The sequence below is a fragment of the Mytilus edulis genome, chromosome 9 (assembly GCF_963676685.1).
Source record: "Mytilus edulis chromosome 9, xbMytEdul2.2, whole genome shotgun sequence".
Classification (NCBI taxonomy): domain Eukaryota; kingdom Metazoa; phylum Mollusca; class Bivalvia; order Mytilida; family Mytilidae; genus Mytilus; species Mytilus edulis.
The window spans coordinates 69166837-69185640 of record NC_092352.1 but is presented as its reverse complement, the minus strand read 5'-3'; the positions used below and the strand labels follow the sequence as shown (position 1 = coordinate 69185640).

At 31.4% G+C, this 18804-nt stretch overlaps 1 protein-coding gene across 6 annotated transcripts in view; it reads left to right on the top strand.

Moving 5' to 3' along the window:
* The window catches only part of LOC139488899 (uncharacterized), a 38786-nt gene extending 22220 nt beyond the window's left edge, over positions 1-16566 (top strand). For 4 of the 6 annotated variants that reach the window (XM_071274866.1, XM_071274864.1, XM_071274865.1 and 1 more), the window contains exons 2-5: positions 8156-8498; positions 10494-10951; positions 14403-14836; positions 15756-16566. In XM_071274866.1, the coding sequence (XP_071130967.1) occupies positions 8165-8498; positions 10494-10951; positions 14403-14836; positions 15756-16206 (1677 nt within the window). In that variant the 5' untranslated portion in view covers positions 8156-8164 and the 3' untranslated portion in view covers positions 16207-16566. Of the gene's footprint in view, positions 1-1429; positions 1476-6584; positions 6752-8155; positions 8499-10493; positions 10952-14402; positions 14837-15755 lie in introns of all 6 variants that reach the window. The other 2 variants (XM_071274861.1, XM_071274867.1) reach the window with 2 other exon arrangements.
* The last annotated feature ends 2238 nt before the right edge of the window (positions 16567-18804 follow it).

The window sequence follows — 18804 nt, the reverse complement described above, 5'->3', positions numbered from 1 at the left end:
ACTAATGCGTGACTTGGGCTTCTGGTACAAATTAAAACCTAGAATAATTCATTCAAACTTACAGAAAGATTCTTGAGATTTAAATTTCCACAGAATAATAAATTAACAATAAAAATTTCAACATTTCGAACATTTAACATTTTGATAAAATAAAATAATACACTAACTCTTTGCAATGTTGCAGTTCAACTTTTAATCTGGGGTTCCAGAAAACTTTTAAAATACCTCTTGCAGTCATATGCACTGCAGCAGAACATACAATTACTTTTCTCTCTAACATAATTATATAACCCTTCACCAATGTATATGCGCATCCATCGCTGTTGATAAATCTTGTCTAACCACCAAATTTTGAGCTTGTTTTTTTTTTTTTTTTGTGGGAATGAGCACTGTTGAATAGTTTTAAGTATTACATTTGTCTGTGGCAAATAAGAGTTAGAAATATTATTAAAAAGAGGAACATTATTAAAAAGATAAAAAATATTTGCACATGTATTTAAGTGGACATACATTTTTCACTATAATGATAAGAGTGACACAATCTAAATTTTAAAATTATCTTGGGTTTTATTTGTGATAATGTATGATTAGCACATGTCATCAAATTTATCATATAATTTTGACAATACTTTCACATATTGTTCCTAAATTGTTGTGACGTCCAACGTCCAATTTTGGGAACGATAGATATAGTACTACAGTTGTACATGTAGTACATGTATACATATTGAAACACGTCTGTGTGAAAAACGAATGAACCGTACATTGTTCATCGCAAATTGTATATGAACTTCAAGGTAATGGAACTTTCGTTTGTGTTACATAGGATAGTCAGTGTCAGGCTGGTACAGCATTTTATTTTTATTTTTCAGATTTGGACTGTGCTTTTAATTCTGATAGTCCCAACCAGTCCCTTATTAAACAGGCTGTCGGACTAAGAGCGGACTATGATATTGGTGTTTTGTTTTGTGCCATTCCAACTCATATCAAATATATATGTCATGTTCTATTCGAGGAATCTCAATGCAACTTTAGGGTTTAAACGTTTAGTTTTTAATCTTGACCTTGATTAACAATTTAAGATTGGTTGATAATATCAAATCTAATTAAAATTAAATCCTTTATCTGCTTCCATTCTGATTGATGCGAGGCATATCAAAACGGGAGCAATTATAATATTTAATTTTAATTAGATTGATTTCTATTAACTTTTAAAATATTTGTTTCTATAGTAAACATTACAGTAACCAATTAAAGTTTCTGCCTGAGTCACTTTATTAAAGAATGATGTAGATTAAACCTTCGTTTAACAATTGGTGCGTATCAACAACTCTGTCAGTTTTGTTTACGTCTGATGAACAAGTAAAGGTAGAGATATTTTTTTAAACAAAATATAAACACGGGTGTATCAAGTGGACATCTTTTTCAGATCAGCTTCCATAATTATGTATCAAAGCTATCTATCAAAGCTTAAAGTAAGTACATACACATGTATATATACCAGTATTAAAATACATATAGGCTATATATTATAAGATAACTCTTTATTCATAAAAGTGCATGTATCACGATGACACAGAAGCAAAGATTCAAATACTGCTAAGGGAAGAACAAAATTTTGCGAACGAAAATTAACAGATCTAACGCGTTGTTGAGCTAAATTTGAGTCAAATTATATAAAATTTTAATGTATATTATGGTTTAAGCTAGAGTATTACAGACCTACGGGTCATTAGATGGAAAAAGTCCGTCACATGTTTAGACGTATATTTCTATATATATATATATACAACTCGTCTAAGCATCAGCCAAACAATGTAAGATCTGTAATTTGCTTTCGAAAATAGCCTCGTTGGTCGAGTGTCATAAAGCAATCGTAGACACAGGACACATAAAACAGGACAGTGTTATGACACAGGACACAGGACAGTGTTATGTTTACGTTCTTAGTTAGTCTATTATTTTTTTTTATTTAGTAACAGTGGCGGATCCAGAAATTTTCATAAGTGGGGCCCCTTGACTGCCTAAGAGGGGGCACGCTCCGGTCATGCTTCAGTGGTTCCCTATATAAGCAACCAATTTTTTTTCCAGAGAAGGGGGGCCGGGCTCCTGACCCCCCCCCCCCCCCCTAAATCCGGATCTGCGTACGTTTGTCTCACTCGTGAATTTCCTTTTCCTTTTTATAATGTATATTATAAGTTGAGTATTTCTACAAGTAAATACCTGTAATAGAAGAGATATTTATCATCTTAAATATATATAACAAGCCCTTTATATATATATATATATACTTTTGCGCCCTATTTCACTCAATTTAAAGAGATGTTTAAATCACATTTCAAGTTATTGTAAGAAAATTATAAGTGTCAAATCACCTGAATGACTTTAAAATATTTAAAAACTGGTGAAAAGAGATAATTTCTGTTCTGTATCAGTAGCGATTAATTGTGAGTAACGATATACTTATATTCTATATGGTCTAAGTACACAGGTACTTCGTAGTGTATGACTTTTAGGCAATAAATTAAAATTTATAAAAATCCCACCTGCGCTTTCTCAATAATATTTTTACAGTGTGCTGTACTACTTTTGGGACAAATTATATCAAAATTATAGAAAACGTCATCGGCTCTAACTCCAAATATGTACAATTTGTGTTAAGGGGGTCTTGAAATCTTCTGACAGCTTCCGAAGTGCTAATTTTTAACCTTATTCAGCTGTACCAAATCACTGCTTACATGTTACTTTTTTAAATTCATGACTCAATTTTTTTACAGTGTCATTTCACCCCCCTACTTGCTATTTGAGTAAAAAAACATGGAGAAATAAATTTGGAAGGGGTATCAACAAAAATTGACAAGAAACACACTGTCCACACTAAGGACTATATTCGTACAAAAAAATCAAAGGACGATAACTACATGTACTCGGACCATATGTTTTGTTTGTCTGTTTAATATTGTGTTGCTCGCTCACATGTTTTCTTATATTTGTTGATGACCTACAATTTGATTATCTGTATAACGGCAGTGCTTACGTATACGTTTGGAATGCTTACAGTGACGTGATTTGTTTTTCTCTTAACATTTTTATATTTAAAAATAGATGTTTCAGTTCCTTCTTCGTGGTGACAGGAGTTCATCTTTCGTGGCCTTGTTGGGATGTGTCGGTCCCTTTTTTGCCGCGTGTTCCTCAACTTAATCCCAATCCCGTTTTACAGAGGAGGGAAGTCATAAAAACCAAATATTGCAAAAGCGCAAATGTCCTATATAAAGCACATTAGAAATATAATCTGGTCAACAACTTTAGATGAAAGACCTGTTTGCCATTCTATTTTTTGTTACAAGTAGTGCTCATGAAAACATCCCTTCGGAAATAACGGACTACTAGTACCAAATAAAAGTCTCAGGATTAACGTATTTACGTTCTTAATGAATTTAAAATAGTATTACGAAGGAATATTTCAACGTTACTAGAATGATCGAAAATGTGAGGAGAAATATCTCAAGATTTATATCAAACGAGTATCCGAGTTCTAAAATTGTACTCGAGTACTAGTCCTTCCGAGCGAGTAACCGAGTACTCGAGTGCTTGTTGCCATCCCAACTTTATATGTATTACTAATAAAAAAAAAAGGACAAATTACATCAATTTAGGCCCAGGAAAAAAAGGTTTTCCACATAATCAATTAACATTACCAAATAATTAAAAAATCCCGTTCGAATCCGATACCAATAGTAATGTCACCTGTCTCTGTCTCTGTCAGGTTCAACGATTGATTTGAGATATTGCTATAAACACGGGTCATAATCACACTAGTCCTATAATAAAAGTCTTTGGAGTTTGATATCATTTACATTCAACGTTTTTATCGGAATTTTCTTTTACTATCAATGTTCAAACTCCAATAACCAAGCAAGAACTCCGTCATTATACAGAGATTGACACTACTAAATTCAATCAATGACCAAAACATATTATGTTTACAACTAGTATCTGGTATTTTTTAGAAAACCTGAGGTCGGGTTCAAACTAAAACATTGGAAAGCCGAAAAAAACCTCCTTATAATCATAAAGACTTGAATGATAATACTAATACTAATACAAATCCAGACTGAACATAAGGAATAGGTACTTAATATCAGCCAGGAACCCGCGATATCGTGGCTGTGTTCTAGTATAGTGTAAAAGCCATGTTTTTAAATCTTATAAAATCCTTGCTATAATTGTTTCATAGTTTTTGAAAGAAAAGGTGCAAATGTAAATGTATGAAAGCTATAATAGACTGAGGAATCATTCCCCGTTTGAAAATTTCTATTGATTACATATTAAGGGGGAGGGGCAGGACCTTTTTCGGGACATCGGGAGCGGATGTTTTTAAATTGGGGATTTCGAGATTGACCCTTTCGGGATCCGGCGGGATTTCTTATAAGAATACCGGGATGTCGGGATCCGGCGGGATTTCTTTTTTCGAATACCGGGATGTCGGGATCATTTCTTTTTTCGAATACCGGGATGTCGGGATCAGGACCCCTACGAACCCCCCCCCCCCCCCACACACACACACACATGGAATAATACATGGCAAAATCCGTATTAGATACTGTATCACCACGAGAAACCAATATCAGTCCCGAGGGCTGATACTGGTATAGTGGTGATACAGCTTGCGATATAGATTTTGCCATGTATTGTTCTGCTTATCATATATTTTAATAGAATCAGATTCATGAGATACCAGTTTTTTCGTATGAAAATATGTGACCAGCCACGACATATCCAGGCTTATGGAGGTAGGAAGTCATTGTGAGAAAAACGCCATTAACTATATGTGAATAACCACTTCAAGGCTTAGGAGGGTACATTGTCTAAAATTTGCTTTTTGTATATTTATCTAGAAGATCTAGTCAAGTTTTTATGACATTTTTGTTGTAAAAGCAACGAGTCATTTCGAATACCGGTATGGAAATGAGACTGTTCTATGACGACTTTTATTTATTGAAGGGACTAATTTATAAAACACAAAATTGTATTTATTGGCTCTTGGTGATGTCAAGCGTATTTGAATAAACTATCAAAGACTTAAATTTACTACAATACAAACAATTCTGATCTCTATTTTAGAACATGTAATTTAAACTTGTTGAAATGAAGTTAGCTTAAAATTTGTCAATATAAACTTTAAAAATTCCTTTTTTTTAATTTAGATTTATTATGCATGTCTCTAAACATAGTATGCGACGCGTAACAGTTTATGAGGTGTTCTCATATATGCATTTAATTCGGTGAATTTATTATGGATATATTTCAGACTTCATTTATGAAAAAAAATCTTTAGAGCAGTCTCAGCATTTTTGTTTGTAGCTCTATTCTAGAACATGTAATTTATACTTGTTGAAATATGTTTAAAATTTGTCAAAATAAGCTTTAAGAATTCCCTTTTTTTTTTAGATTTAATATGCATGTCTCTTTACATAGTATGAAACACGTAACAGTTTATAAGTGTAGGTGTTCTCTTAAATGCATTTAATACGGTGCATTTATTATTATGGATATATTTCAGACTTCATTTAGGAAAGGAAATCTATAGAGCAGAATTTTTTTTTATTTGTATCAATTTAAAATGTAGATTCAAATATTTTTCACTTCACACAATAAACTAAAACTTCTTCAAAACTTATATATGATGTATAATTCGGCGTCCGCAAAAAAGAAGCCAAGGAAAGGGTTCATCTCTTCTTTGCAATACGTATTTCATTGAATCTCGATATTTATCATGTTTATAATTTTTCTAACAATGACGTTCTACCTCCATAAGCCTGCAAATATCATGACGGGATATATTATAAGCAAGAAAAGAACTTTTATGATTTTCCTGTATTTTTCTAGCTGACTTTTTTATAGACTTCTTTTATGTTTAAGACCATGTAGATTCAGATTCAGATTCAATATTTTACTATAGTCTCACTACTTGCAATACATAAATATACAGTACATACAGAGTATATACACAATATAAAACAGACAATCCACAACTATAAAATACAAGTACCATTCTGTAAAGAATTATGAGAGACTGTGAAACAATTTCTATATGAAACTAGTTAAAATACATACGATTATTAAAATGTATAAAAATGCATCCACTAACGAAACTGTCCAATCATTTAAACTAAATTAATATTAAAAAAAAACATTACAAAGTTACAACATAACTGATTTATATGAAATAAATATCAGAAGATGTAGAAATGTTTAAAGTTTTATTGTTTATTTTGCGATTATATTAATAATGATCATTTTAAGAAAAAAAACCAAGAAAAACATTTCTTGAAAAGTTTGCTATCTATTCTAATCAAAATAAAATCGTAAAAATTTGCATTATTGTTTAACCCATCAGGTAATGAAAAGTTAAACTAACCACATGAAAATTATTAGATATACAAAATTACTGTATTTTGCACTAAACATATGATAAATCTAAAATAAAACAGGATACGGATCACTTTTTAAGTTCCTTTTATTTGTGAATTATCAATTTATAAACGTCTATATCAACTATAAATCTTGTTATTTTTAAACAGAGTAGCGAACAACCTTAAGAGACAAGAACATCAATTTCCGAAGTATCAGGAAACAGATTAATTATAATTATTGATGATGGCTATATATACATGTTACTCATATAATTTCACAAACTTTCTTTTTTATTCATTTTATAAAACTGAATATATATTTCGATTTTTCAATAGTAAGTATATTTTATATGTTTATACGCACTTATATTCTTAACTCATATTCTAAATCAAATAACAACAATTTATTCTTAAGAACGCCATGGGACGATAGAGATGCAGGTTTTGACAAATATAATGAGTTAATGTCAATTTGATTGAATAATAAATATATAATCCAATTCAGAGAGACGATATTAATTTGATACATCAGATTATCAATTTGATACATAGAGAATAATATGGCAAAATCCGTATCATGTGCCGTATTATCCCAAGATACCAATATCAGCCCAAGAGCTTTAAGGCCAGAGGATCCTGACTTGGGACAGGTGCAAAAATGCGGCGGGTTATACATTGTACATGTTTATGAGATCTCAACCCTCCCCCTATGTATTTTTACACCTGTCAAAAAGTCAGGAGCCTCTGGTATATTAAAGTCTTGAATTATTTTGGATTTTAGTTTCTTATGTATAATTTGGAGTTTAGTATGGCGTTCGTTATCACTGAACCAGTATATATTATTTAGGGCCAGCTGAAAGACACCTCCGGGTGCGAAAATTTCTCGCTGCATTGAATACCTATTGGTGACCTTATGGTCGGGTTGTTGTCTCTTTGACACATTCCCCATTTCCATTCTCAATTTTATATCCTTGTTTTTACAAATAATAATAATGTGTATCAATAATCAAATTGTCTTGGTTATACCAGATCTCATTTAAATCTATATTAAATAACAATTGTTGTAGTTGATCAATCCAACTGCTTCTAATATTACAGAAATTATACAGTTTTTACTTGTAGCAGTTTTTAAGAATACAGTTGCTTTTGGATAATAATTTTAACCAGTACATTTACTTCACTATTTTGTACATTCTAAAATATATCAGAGGATATCTACACAATTCAAAATAAACCATAACATTTGGTGTGCACTGTTTGACACCTAAAATGTTTATGCAAAAATCAAGTTGTATTTTTTCAATACTTTGAGCTTTATAGAAGCCTCATATTTTACAACAATAAAATAAAACACTTCTAATGTAAGCATCAAATAAATTCAAATATGTAAAAACAGCACGATTCGGGTGCGGGAATTTCTCGATGCATTGAAAACCTGTTCGTGACCTTCTGCTGTTGTTTTTTCTATGGTCGGGTTGTTGTCTCTTTGACACATTCCCCATTATCATTCTCAATTTTAAATACAATGATGAAACCTTCGACTTTAAACCAAATACTGTTTTTCTACTTTGCTAAGCTAATTGTGTTTGAGCTCTAGCAAATTTACTGTTAAAATGTTTTCCAATTGTTGGGTCTGAGACTTTCCTGGTGAAGGTAAACACAGAAAAGTGACTTCAAAATTGATATTTTAGTGTTTAATTAAACATTTTTAAGTAACCATGCACCATTAATATTTTCAGATAAAGAAAATGGCACGTGAAGCATGCAATGGCCAGTTTAAAAACTTGGCCAAAGTCTATGAACAAGATGCGGCCGAAAGTATAAAAAAATACGAAGTTCTGAAAGATTTAGATTTGTTTGTCCTAGACAACTCAATAAGAGAGAGCACAGTAGGCCAGCTTAGAGGTCACACCATTGAAAACAAGTGGAAAGTTTATGACGAAGTTAAAAAATGTGGATTTAAGCATACAATAGTTGCCTCCTTCAACCACAGCACTCGTGTAGATGATGTCTTTATCAAACAACTCATTGAAAAAGGAGAGGATCGTGCAGGCCTTTGGGCTTTCTCAGAAATAACTGAAGGTCAGTTACTTATAATAACATTAGATGTATGTTTCATTATAATACGTTATTCTGACTGGCTAAGTGCACATCACATGTTATTCCTTAAGCCTCGGTCACACCTTACCGGATAGCTCGAACGAACGATTAACGGATAATTTTTTTTTAATCCGTTCATGTCCGTTAGACGTCCGTTCTTATCCGTTAGACGTCCGTCCATATCCGTTGCATGTCCGTTAAGCGTACTTTTTATCCGTCGACGTCCGTTCTTGTCCTGTGGAAAATTTTGAGCATGTTCAAAACTTTGAACGGATGTCCAACGGATAAAATATCCTTTGAACGTCCGTTAGGTGTCCGTTTTGTACGATACTCGTCCGTTTCGTTTTCGTTTTGTATCCGTTAAGTGTCCGTTATACATCCGTTGGAGGTCTGGAAGATAAATTCACCCTAGGACTTCTACCGGACGTTTAACGGATAAAACGGACGTTGAACGAATAAGAAACGGACTTGAAAAGTTCGCGTCAGAAATGCCAATTATTTGTACGTCAGATTTCTTAAGGTTCATGAATTCTTATTATTCATAACGTAAATGCACGTCTTCACAATCAAGCAGCTCTTATATTTTCTGATCAGACACTGGCGGCATTTTGAAGAACAAACCAAAACCAGTTACACAGAAACATTTTGAATATTTATGCGATTTACATGTATTATTATTGTCGCCTTTAATTTTTCCGTATATCTTGTTCATCCGTTTTATCCGGTATGCTTCCGTTATGTGTCCGTTTAATGCGGTACTTGTCCGTTGGATGTACGTTCGACATCCGTTCTGTCCGGTACGTTTCCGTTTCTCGTACGTTGCATATCCGGTGTGTGTCCGTTATGCATTCGTTACACGTCCGTTTTATTCGGTCAGTACATCAACGGACTCCTAACGGATAACAATTTTGTCAACGGACAACTTTTATTTTCATCCGTTAGACTTCCGTTCGTGCTATCCGGCAAGGTGAGCACGAGGCTTAAAGCAATTGCATGACTCAATAAAACTTATCATTTATGATAACACGAGGTCCCAAAATAAGTGCACAGGTAAATTAAATTTAAAAAAATCGTGTTTTCATGATCCTAGCTAAAAAAATGCAATTATAAGTATTGAATGCTTCTTTTTGTAACCTCATAAGGTTGTAAAAGCGTTGACCGTGCGCATATTTTTAGAATGAAGCGCTTCCGCGCTTCATACGAACTGTACTTCGGTCAACGCTTTTACACCCCAATGAAGTTACAAAAAGAAGCATTCAATTCTCAAATAAAGTCATTGTTCCGAATATGTATTTAAAAAAAAATAAAGTTTAACAACCATCAAGCATTCAATGTATAATAAGGAAAGAGATGTCACGTAGCAATTAAAAAACACATAAGTCAATGGAGAAAAAAGACGGACAGAGAGACCATGCTCAGAAATTTTTATTACCAGAAAAACACCTGTCGATAGTCAGGAATCTGATGTACAGTAGTTATCGTCTGTTTAATTTATGTAGTTCATATGTGTTTCTCGTTTCTCGTTTTTGTACAGATTGGACCGTTGGTTTTCCCGTTTGAATGGTTTTACATTAGTAATTTTTGCGGCCCTTTATAGTTTGCTGTTCGGTGTGAGCCAAGGCTCCGTGTTGAATACCGTACCTTGACCTATAATGGATTACTTTAATTTATAAATTGTTATTTGGATGGAAAGTTGTCTCATTGACACTCATGCCACATCTTCCTATATCTAAAGACACCCCACACAATACGAGATGAACTCAGTGCCACAGAAAGATCAGCAGCTTTGTCTATACGTCTCGTAAACCATAACTTGTTATTTTTTTATTAACATTTTTTTACATTGCTCTTGGGCTTTATAACTATTTTGATTTGAGCGTCACTGATGAGTCTTATGTAGAAGAAACGCGCGTCTGACGTATTAAATTATAGTCCTGGTACCTTTGAAAACTATGACATTGTATATGCCTTTTTCAGCAATAAAGAAGAAAGTTCCTGACACTGAAAGCGTTCCTGTAGGTCTAAGAAAAATGAAAGAAGCTGGTCTGTATAACGTTATCTTCGAAATCGATCTTGGAGATTCTACGTATGATTTTGACAGATTCACCACAAAAGAGATGTGCGCATTGCTTAAAAAGTGGGTAGACTGGGTTTTTAAAAATTTGGGTACAGAGGCAAAAGTATTCGTAAGTTTCAGAGACCTCCCAGATGCTATGCCAACTGATTCCGAAAGAGTTTTTGAAGTAACTGATTTCCTATGTAAACTACCATTATTTGGTCTGATGTTTGAGGAACCAAGAGGGCAATCACTTCCAGAGGAATGTGGCGCATGGGCAAAACATATAAGAAAGGTCATGAATGCCAATAATTTCAAAGGTCATCTCTTGGTGCATGTTCACGAGAAATTTGGTTACTGTGATGCTGTAGCTTTGCAGGTATGCGTTTACAATAAAAGTGACATGTCTTTAATTATCATAATTTATTGTATATGTTAGCGGCAATAAGTGAAATTAGGCATTAAGCTTAAATCCTAGGCAATAAGCTAACGCCTAGGCAGTAAGTCTATTGCCTAAATGATGTTAGGCATTAGTCTTAAATCCTATGATTTAAGCTTAAATCCTGAAAAATGTGAGCAGGCATTAAGCTAAATGCCTAAAATGTAAATGCGAGTAAATAAAAGACATTTATTCATTTAAATTAAAATATTTTTGTTACATAATAATATTATGATAACTGTGGCCTGTTTATCGACACTGTCCTAAGATTAGTCCTATAAGATATTCTTAGGACAGCAAATATGATATAGTTAGGATCAACTTACGACATTTCTTAGCATTCTGCACATCGAAAGCTATCTGAGGATTTCATTAGCTGGGATGTCCTAAGTATTGGCGTAAAAGAAAATAGCAAATGAAAAAAATGAAATATTGTATCAAATTCGACCAAAAACATTAATTCACACACCGATTAATTACTAGTTTTAAATGAAAGGTTATAAATATTTTTTATTTTATGATTGTAGATCTAAACTCTTTGAAACAAAATATAAGTAAAAAATATAACTACGTTTTATATTAGAATTGAACAAAATAATTGTAAATAGTAAAAATTAAATATATAATCGGTAAAATCATGTTATGCTTTGAGGGACCTGAATTCGAAGCGTCACGGTTTCATACTTAAAAGTTCATAGGAAAATCTCGTGCATCTTCATATAAATACTGAATACTTCAACTATTTTATTTTCTTACTGCAAATAACATACGTTTGAGAATGAAAAGAAGAAAAAAAACCAAATTTCACCGATTTTAACAATGCAAAAGTACAGGACCCAGTGTCATCCTAAATATAAAAAAGAAGATGTGGCATGATTACCAATATGACAAATCTCCACAAGAGACCAGAAATAAATTAACAAATAAAATATGTTATTTATATTAAAATGCATCAAATTTTAATTTAGAAATATAAAAACTTGAAAGAAATTTGTGTTAAAAAATCATTTTGTTATCACAAATTGTCGAACTATTAACAAAGACAATTTACTTATCCAATAAAAAAAAATAGAAAATGGTGTGATAAAAAAAAATCCAATCTTAATTTGGTCTACTTTTGACAAGTTCAAACCAGCTCGACTAATGAAGTGTACAAATTTTCAAATAAATATAATTATAATTATTCTATAGAATTTCCCCCCTTTTTCAATTGGATAAAATTACTTTTTTTTAGTCTTTTTGATACTTATTTATACCACACAAACACGAAAAAAGTATGAGTTTATTCTGTTTTTCAAAATTACTAAATAAACTTACTAATTTTGAAGATCTGTCAAATGAATGTATATTTGTAAATGTAGAATTAGAAATATAATAAAAAACGACTCTTTCTCAAGAATAAATCAGCCAATATGCATAAATTCCAGAGTTTACTTATTGCCTAAAATTATCTTCGGTAATAGGATGAATAATCATCATCAGGTTTCAGGCAATAAGCTTAATGCCTGAAAATTTCAGGCAATAACTTAATGCCTAGGCGTTAGCTTATTGCCTAGGATTTAAGCTTAATGCCTAATTTTACTTATTGCCGCTAACATATACATAAATAGTGTTGTCAAATCGTACACTTTTACCTAACCGGTTACTCGTATAATCGTTCGACCGATTAACCGGTTAACCGGTAGTTGAAGTTTATGTTTGAAGGCCTTATCAAAAGTACCCTACACATCGATATAAGAAGATGTGGTATGAGTGTCAATGTGACTACATTCCATCCATGTCATACATTTACGTTTTTATAATACGATGAATTGAAGTTTGGCCTTTGGTTTTAAAAAGCTTGTCTGTGAAGATTCCTGTCGAAGTTTGACTTTTAACAATCAAATACACGGTGTCAATTATGGCGTTTGTACTAACTTCAAATTGAAAAATAAAAAAAAAATGTCTTGATCTCGTAGAATTGAATATGTCTGGAACCGATGATTTTTCCATTTTGTCTTGTTGTCTCCAAAAATAATGTGAGTTGTTTCAATTAAAATTGATTAATCCTGATATTCGTACCATCAAGTATACATTGATTACACTCACGTTGGCTTGCTTTTACAGTTTTTGATTTAGCATTTAGTTATGACAAAGACTTGCACGACGGAGATTTAACATTCAGATGTAGGTCTACACAATATAAGATCAAAAGTGAAATAATGAAGTAAATCGTAAAATTTAATTGTATTACTGATTAAAAATTACTGTTAAAAAAACATGAAACTATTTATGTTTCCTTAAGATCATTCCCCGAGCTGGGAGACAAGTTTTAATTAATTTTATATTTTTGGATTAACAATACCAATCAGTAAACTGGACAATTGATCCGTCAAAATAATATTTAAAGAAAACACAACTATTCAATGATTTCAATACAAATTTATATGAAATCTATTTAAATTGAAAGAAGTCCGGTTAACCGGTTAGCTTTTTTGGTATTCGGTATTCGGTCGTTCGAACGGTTAACCGGTTAACCATTGACAACACTAATACATATATATCTCACTGATTAGTTGTTTAAAAATTATCCAAACCTGATCTCGGTGATAAAGTGGTAAAAAAATGCCTTTTGACCAAATAATCTTAAATTTGTTGCCTTTTTACAAAAAGAAAGTAGAGCAAGAGAATTAAATTGTAGTGCAAAATGTCGTTCAAAACACTTTTAAAACAGCCGTTAAATAATATGAAAAGGATTTTTTTTTTATTTTAATGTATTATTATTCAAATGCAAAAAAAATAAGAGAGGCGAAAGAGGCATTAAAACTCACAAGTCGAAATAATATAACAACGCCATGGCTTCAAACATTATTCACCCTTATTATTATTTAACATGTAGGCTAATTTGATTTGAGGATTATACGCCCATGTGTTGTTTCACTGCGTAACATAGGAAAATCACTATTAGCACTGATTGGCAGTTCTAATAATGATTTTCCTAAGTATACAAATAAAGAGATTAATAAAAAAAAAAGCATAAACATGACATTTATCAGATCTTAAGGAACTTCCGGGAACAATAAACGCTACCCAAAATATTTATGGACGAACAAGTGAGTAATATATATATTCAAAGAGTTATCTAGGAACTACTTGTTATTAAGATAGTGCGTTTTCTGTTAAATTCTTGTTTTAGGTTTATACACAATCATGTTTTTCATGAAATGAAGTTTCTTTAAGTTATGTATGAAGGCAATGTATACAACAAGAGATGTGTATTTTTTTTTTAAATTATTGTTTTTGAAAATTTTAGACTTTAAATATTTCATATTAAACAGCCTTGGAAAAATAGTCATCGATATTAGGTAATTATATTTGTAAACAAAATTGAGTGTTTTTTTTCCATATATAGGTACTTATGGATGGAGCAGATGGAATTTGGGCTAGTGTAATAAAAGAAGGCGCTGCCATGGGAAATGCGCCATCTATAGTTACAATTCTTAATATGATTAGAATGGGAAACAAAAGAGTGTTGAAAAAGTTTAATTGCACATACCTGAGAAAAGCAGCAATTAACATGACCAGAATAACCACTGGAGTTGATCCCCACATCAAACAGCCTGTTTATGGTGCACGTGCTCTCGACTTCGTTTTTGATTTGAATGCTGAAGAATTCGATTTTGCCGAATTTTTCGAGGAACAAGCTCCTATTCGAATAACCACTCTTTCATCAGCAGAAATGGTCGTAACTAAGTTAGTCAATTATTTTGGCGAGAACGATGACTTTACTATAGAGCGAGCCAATCTTATGAAGGAAGTCATGCTAGAAGATTTGCGAGCGAACAGGTTTGTTTACATTTTCTATAAAATAAACAACACAGTTGAAAAAGCAACTGCTTCAAAAGTAAGTGCAAATGTGTTTGATACTGAAGATAAATTTATCTCATCCGACAGACGATGTTGTTTTTTCTTAGTATCATACATTCATTTCATATTGTGACCTGAAAGATCTTTAGATTTTGTATGTGCATAATTTTTTCCAATTTTATTTATCAATTTGCAGCAAAGAGTTTGATTTTTTGATTTCAGTTTCACAAGCTTGATTTAAATGCATAAAATCATCTCGATGAACAATGAATGTAACATATCGTGTTTTTATAAATAAAATTGGGAGATGCGGTATGATTGCCAATGTGTTAACTACCCATCAAATCTTAATTTTTAATAACACAATTCAAATTAAGAAAATATAATCTTTAAAATGTACGATTAGTCGATTACTGTATATAAAAAAAAATAATCAGTATCTTCACCGACATTGTTTTACTAATATTTCACGAAGAGGAGAGATTGTTCTATAATTCTCCTTTTCATCGCTTTATCCGCTATATTAATATATAGAGTCTTTGTAAAAGCTTTGTTTTGAAAACCTATTGGTTTAAATTTGAAACCCTTTTCCTTGTTTTCTTTTCATTGCACAATTGTCATCGACCTCACCATAGTTATAACTTATAAGTACATTGTACATTGTATTGTACAATTTTATCAAAGCAAATAAATGGCAGAAATATAACCACTTTAATTAAAAGTTATAATAAATTTAAAATTATGTTCGAAATGAAAAGTTACAAGGAATAAATAGACCGCGAACACTGCTTCACCACCGAAAAAAAAACAAATTAATGTTCGGGATAGTACTTTTTTATATTTCATTTTTTTTTTATCTATTTTCACAAGTGCACTGGCATGTTTTTATTATATTTAGGAAAGAAGAGTATATGAGTAAATGTGGGTTAGCTGTTTTGTTCGACCGAGCTGGGGGAAAACTCACAGATGAAATAAGAGACGAAATCGCCAACGATCCAATTAAGACACCTCATGGACAAAACCTACTTAAGGAAATCCGTGAAAGATGGGACGAATGGGACCTGAAAGATAAAGTTCAAGGTGATAACCTCCTGGATTTCGACTCCTTCTACAATGGTTTCATGGCCCCTTATTTTGCCTGTTACAGATGTAACGATACTAAAAAAGCGTTGCAGGCTCTCGATATGGATAGCGACAACTCCGTTGATTGGTCGGAATTCTGCGTCTTTTTGAAATGGGCATTGAAGCAATATCCTAAAACAATTCTTACTGCAGATGATTTACTCGAAGTAGCTTTCCGAAAAGGGTTAATTCCTTGTATGAGAGATGAAATGGTTGGCAAAAAGTAAAAACGAAAACAATATTATATCTTTAAACCAACAGCAGCTTATATTTGTAATAAACCGCGTATATATCCATACTATGCATCTGCTTGCAACTGCTATTAGTATATTGATGTCTATTATGTGTACACAAATGTGATTATTTTAACAATGTAGTGATATAACATGCATCTGTTTATGGTGAGAAAACTGTTTGTTATTTAAAGAATATATAAGAAAAATATATGCAAAAAGTGAATTTGACATCCTAAATAAACAAATTAATGTAACCAATTGTTCGCATGGAGACATTTCTGCAATAGCTTTATTGTATTCAGATTTGCATATTTAATATATCACCTTAATTTTGAATAAAGATGATGTGTATATCATTTGTTCTGCCAATACGGCATTGAATTTCAATTATCAAGTAGGTGAAATAAAAGGAAGTCAATAGGTATAATTTGTATTGCCTGATATAAATATTTTTTCAATATATTACAAAATACAATATATCATAAATAATTAAATACACAAATGAAAATACATATAGATATATAACCAAATTTTTTGGCAACCATCCGCCGCTATAAATTTATAAAAGGGAAAAAACATCTAACAAGGGAGGGAGGGTGGGTAATTTCAACGTAATATCAAATTCAAAAATGTAAAGAAAACACTTTGCAATAGTATAAATAAACAATTAACAACAAAGGAAAAGTTTATATCCAATAAAAAGAGCGAAATAATATAGTGAGTAAATTTAATGCAAGAGTTTATACTAACGAAAATCTAGTTTGAACCAGTGTGATTACTGAGGTGTAAAATATAAATTTCACCGTTTGCTAATTAAATAATTTAAATCTTAAATTAAACCAATTATCAAGTGGGTGAAATAAATGGAAGTCAATAGGTATAATTTGTATTGCCTGATATAAATATTTTTTCAATATATTACAAAATACAATATATCATAAATAATTAAATACACAAATGAAAATACATATAGATATATAACCAAATTTTTTAGCAAACATCCGCCAAGCCTGCAAGGCCGCCAAAAAAAAATAAAGATAAAATAAGAACTATCAAAACAGTTAATGATGATAAAAACCAGACATACTATCATCACTCTTTTTTCTCACTTCAAATAAGCTCCATCCTTTCAAAATGTGTATAGATAATGAAAGGACAAAACAGCAAACCAACTCAAAATATATGTAGATCTTGAGTAGTTAGAGGAAAACCAGCATCATATTCAGGATGCAAGTTCTCTGAAAAGAGAAAAAAGAATAATTATAGTAAACAATATACATGTATGAAGTAAATAAAAAACACAATTGTAACACATTACAATTTATATACTCTGATGCTTAATAATATTGATTATTTTTTTTCTGAAAAGTTCTGTACCAGCAAAATTTAAACGAAGCCCATCTCTCGGAGCAAATAAGGAAGAATCTGGAATATTGTCGTGTAAGGAACTCCTATACAAATTACAATATAATCAATTATTTCTTTTACACAATCTTTTTAACTCAGTATTAACTTTATTGACTTTAGCTCCAGTTTTCATGTGATCAACTGGTCTAGGAAGAATAGAAGTAAATATCAACTTAGCAAATGTCATCTTTTTAACTTGTGAATAAAATCTCCGAAATATGACATAATTGTATCTACGAATTTAGATTTTCTAAACATTAGAAAAAAGGCATGTAAAAATAAACACCATATAGTAGCATCATATGCACTATTCATATCCAGCTTCTTATAAATTTGAAGTAAAATGTGAGGAGTAGATTTAGATTTGCATATTTAATATATCACCTTAATTTTGAATAAAGATGATGTGTATATCATTTGTTCTGCCAATACGGCATTGAATTTCAATTATCAAGTAGGTGAAATAAAAGGAAGTCAATTGGTATAATTTGTATTGCCTGATATAAATATTTTTTCAATATATTACAAAATACAATATATCATAAATAATTAAATACACAAATGAAAATACATATAGATATATAACCAAATTTTTTGGCAAACATCCGCCGCTATAAATTTATAAAAGGGAAAAAACAGCTAACAAGGGAGGGAGGGTGGGTAATTTCAACGTAATATCAAATTCAAAAATGTAAAGAAAACACTTTGCAATAGTATAAATAAACAATTAACAACAAAGGAAAAGTTTATATCCAATAAAAAGAGCGAAATAATATAGTGAGTAAATTTAATGCAAGAGTTTATACTAACGAAAATCTAGTTTGAACCAGTGTGATTACTGAGGTGTAAAATATAAATTTCACTGTTTTGCTAATTAAATAATTTAAATCCTAAATTAAACCAAAAAATGAAACAAAGTAAAGATTTTTTGTTGCACATCAGTACGTGTTTCTGTTAGGTCGTTGCTATAGTTGATGTGTTTACCTTGATGTTTTAGTTTGTAATCCGGATTTATTCTATCTCAATCGATTTATGACTGTCGAACAGCGGTATACTACTGTTGCATTTTTTTAACGATCTTGTTACATATGTACTCGTACAGATCACTTTTTTAGACGTACTTATTGTTGAAGGCCGTACGCTGACCTATATTTTTTAATGTCTGTGTCATTTTGGTCTTTT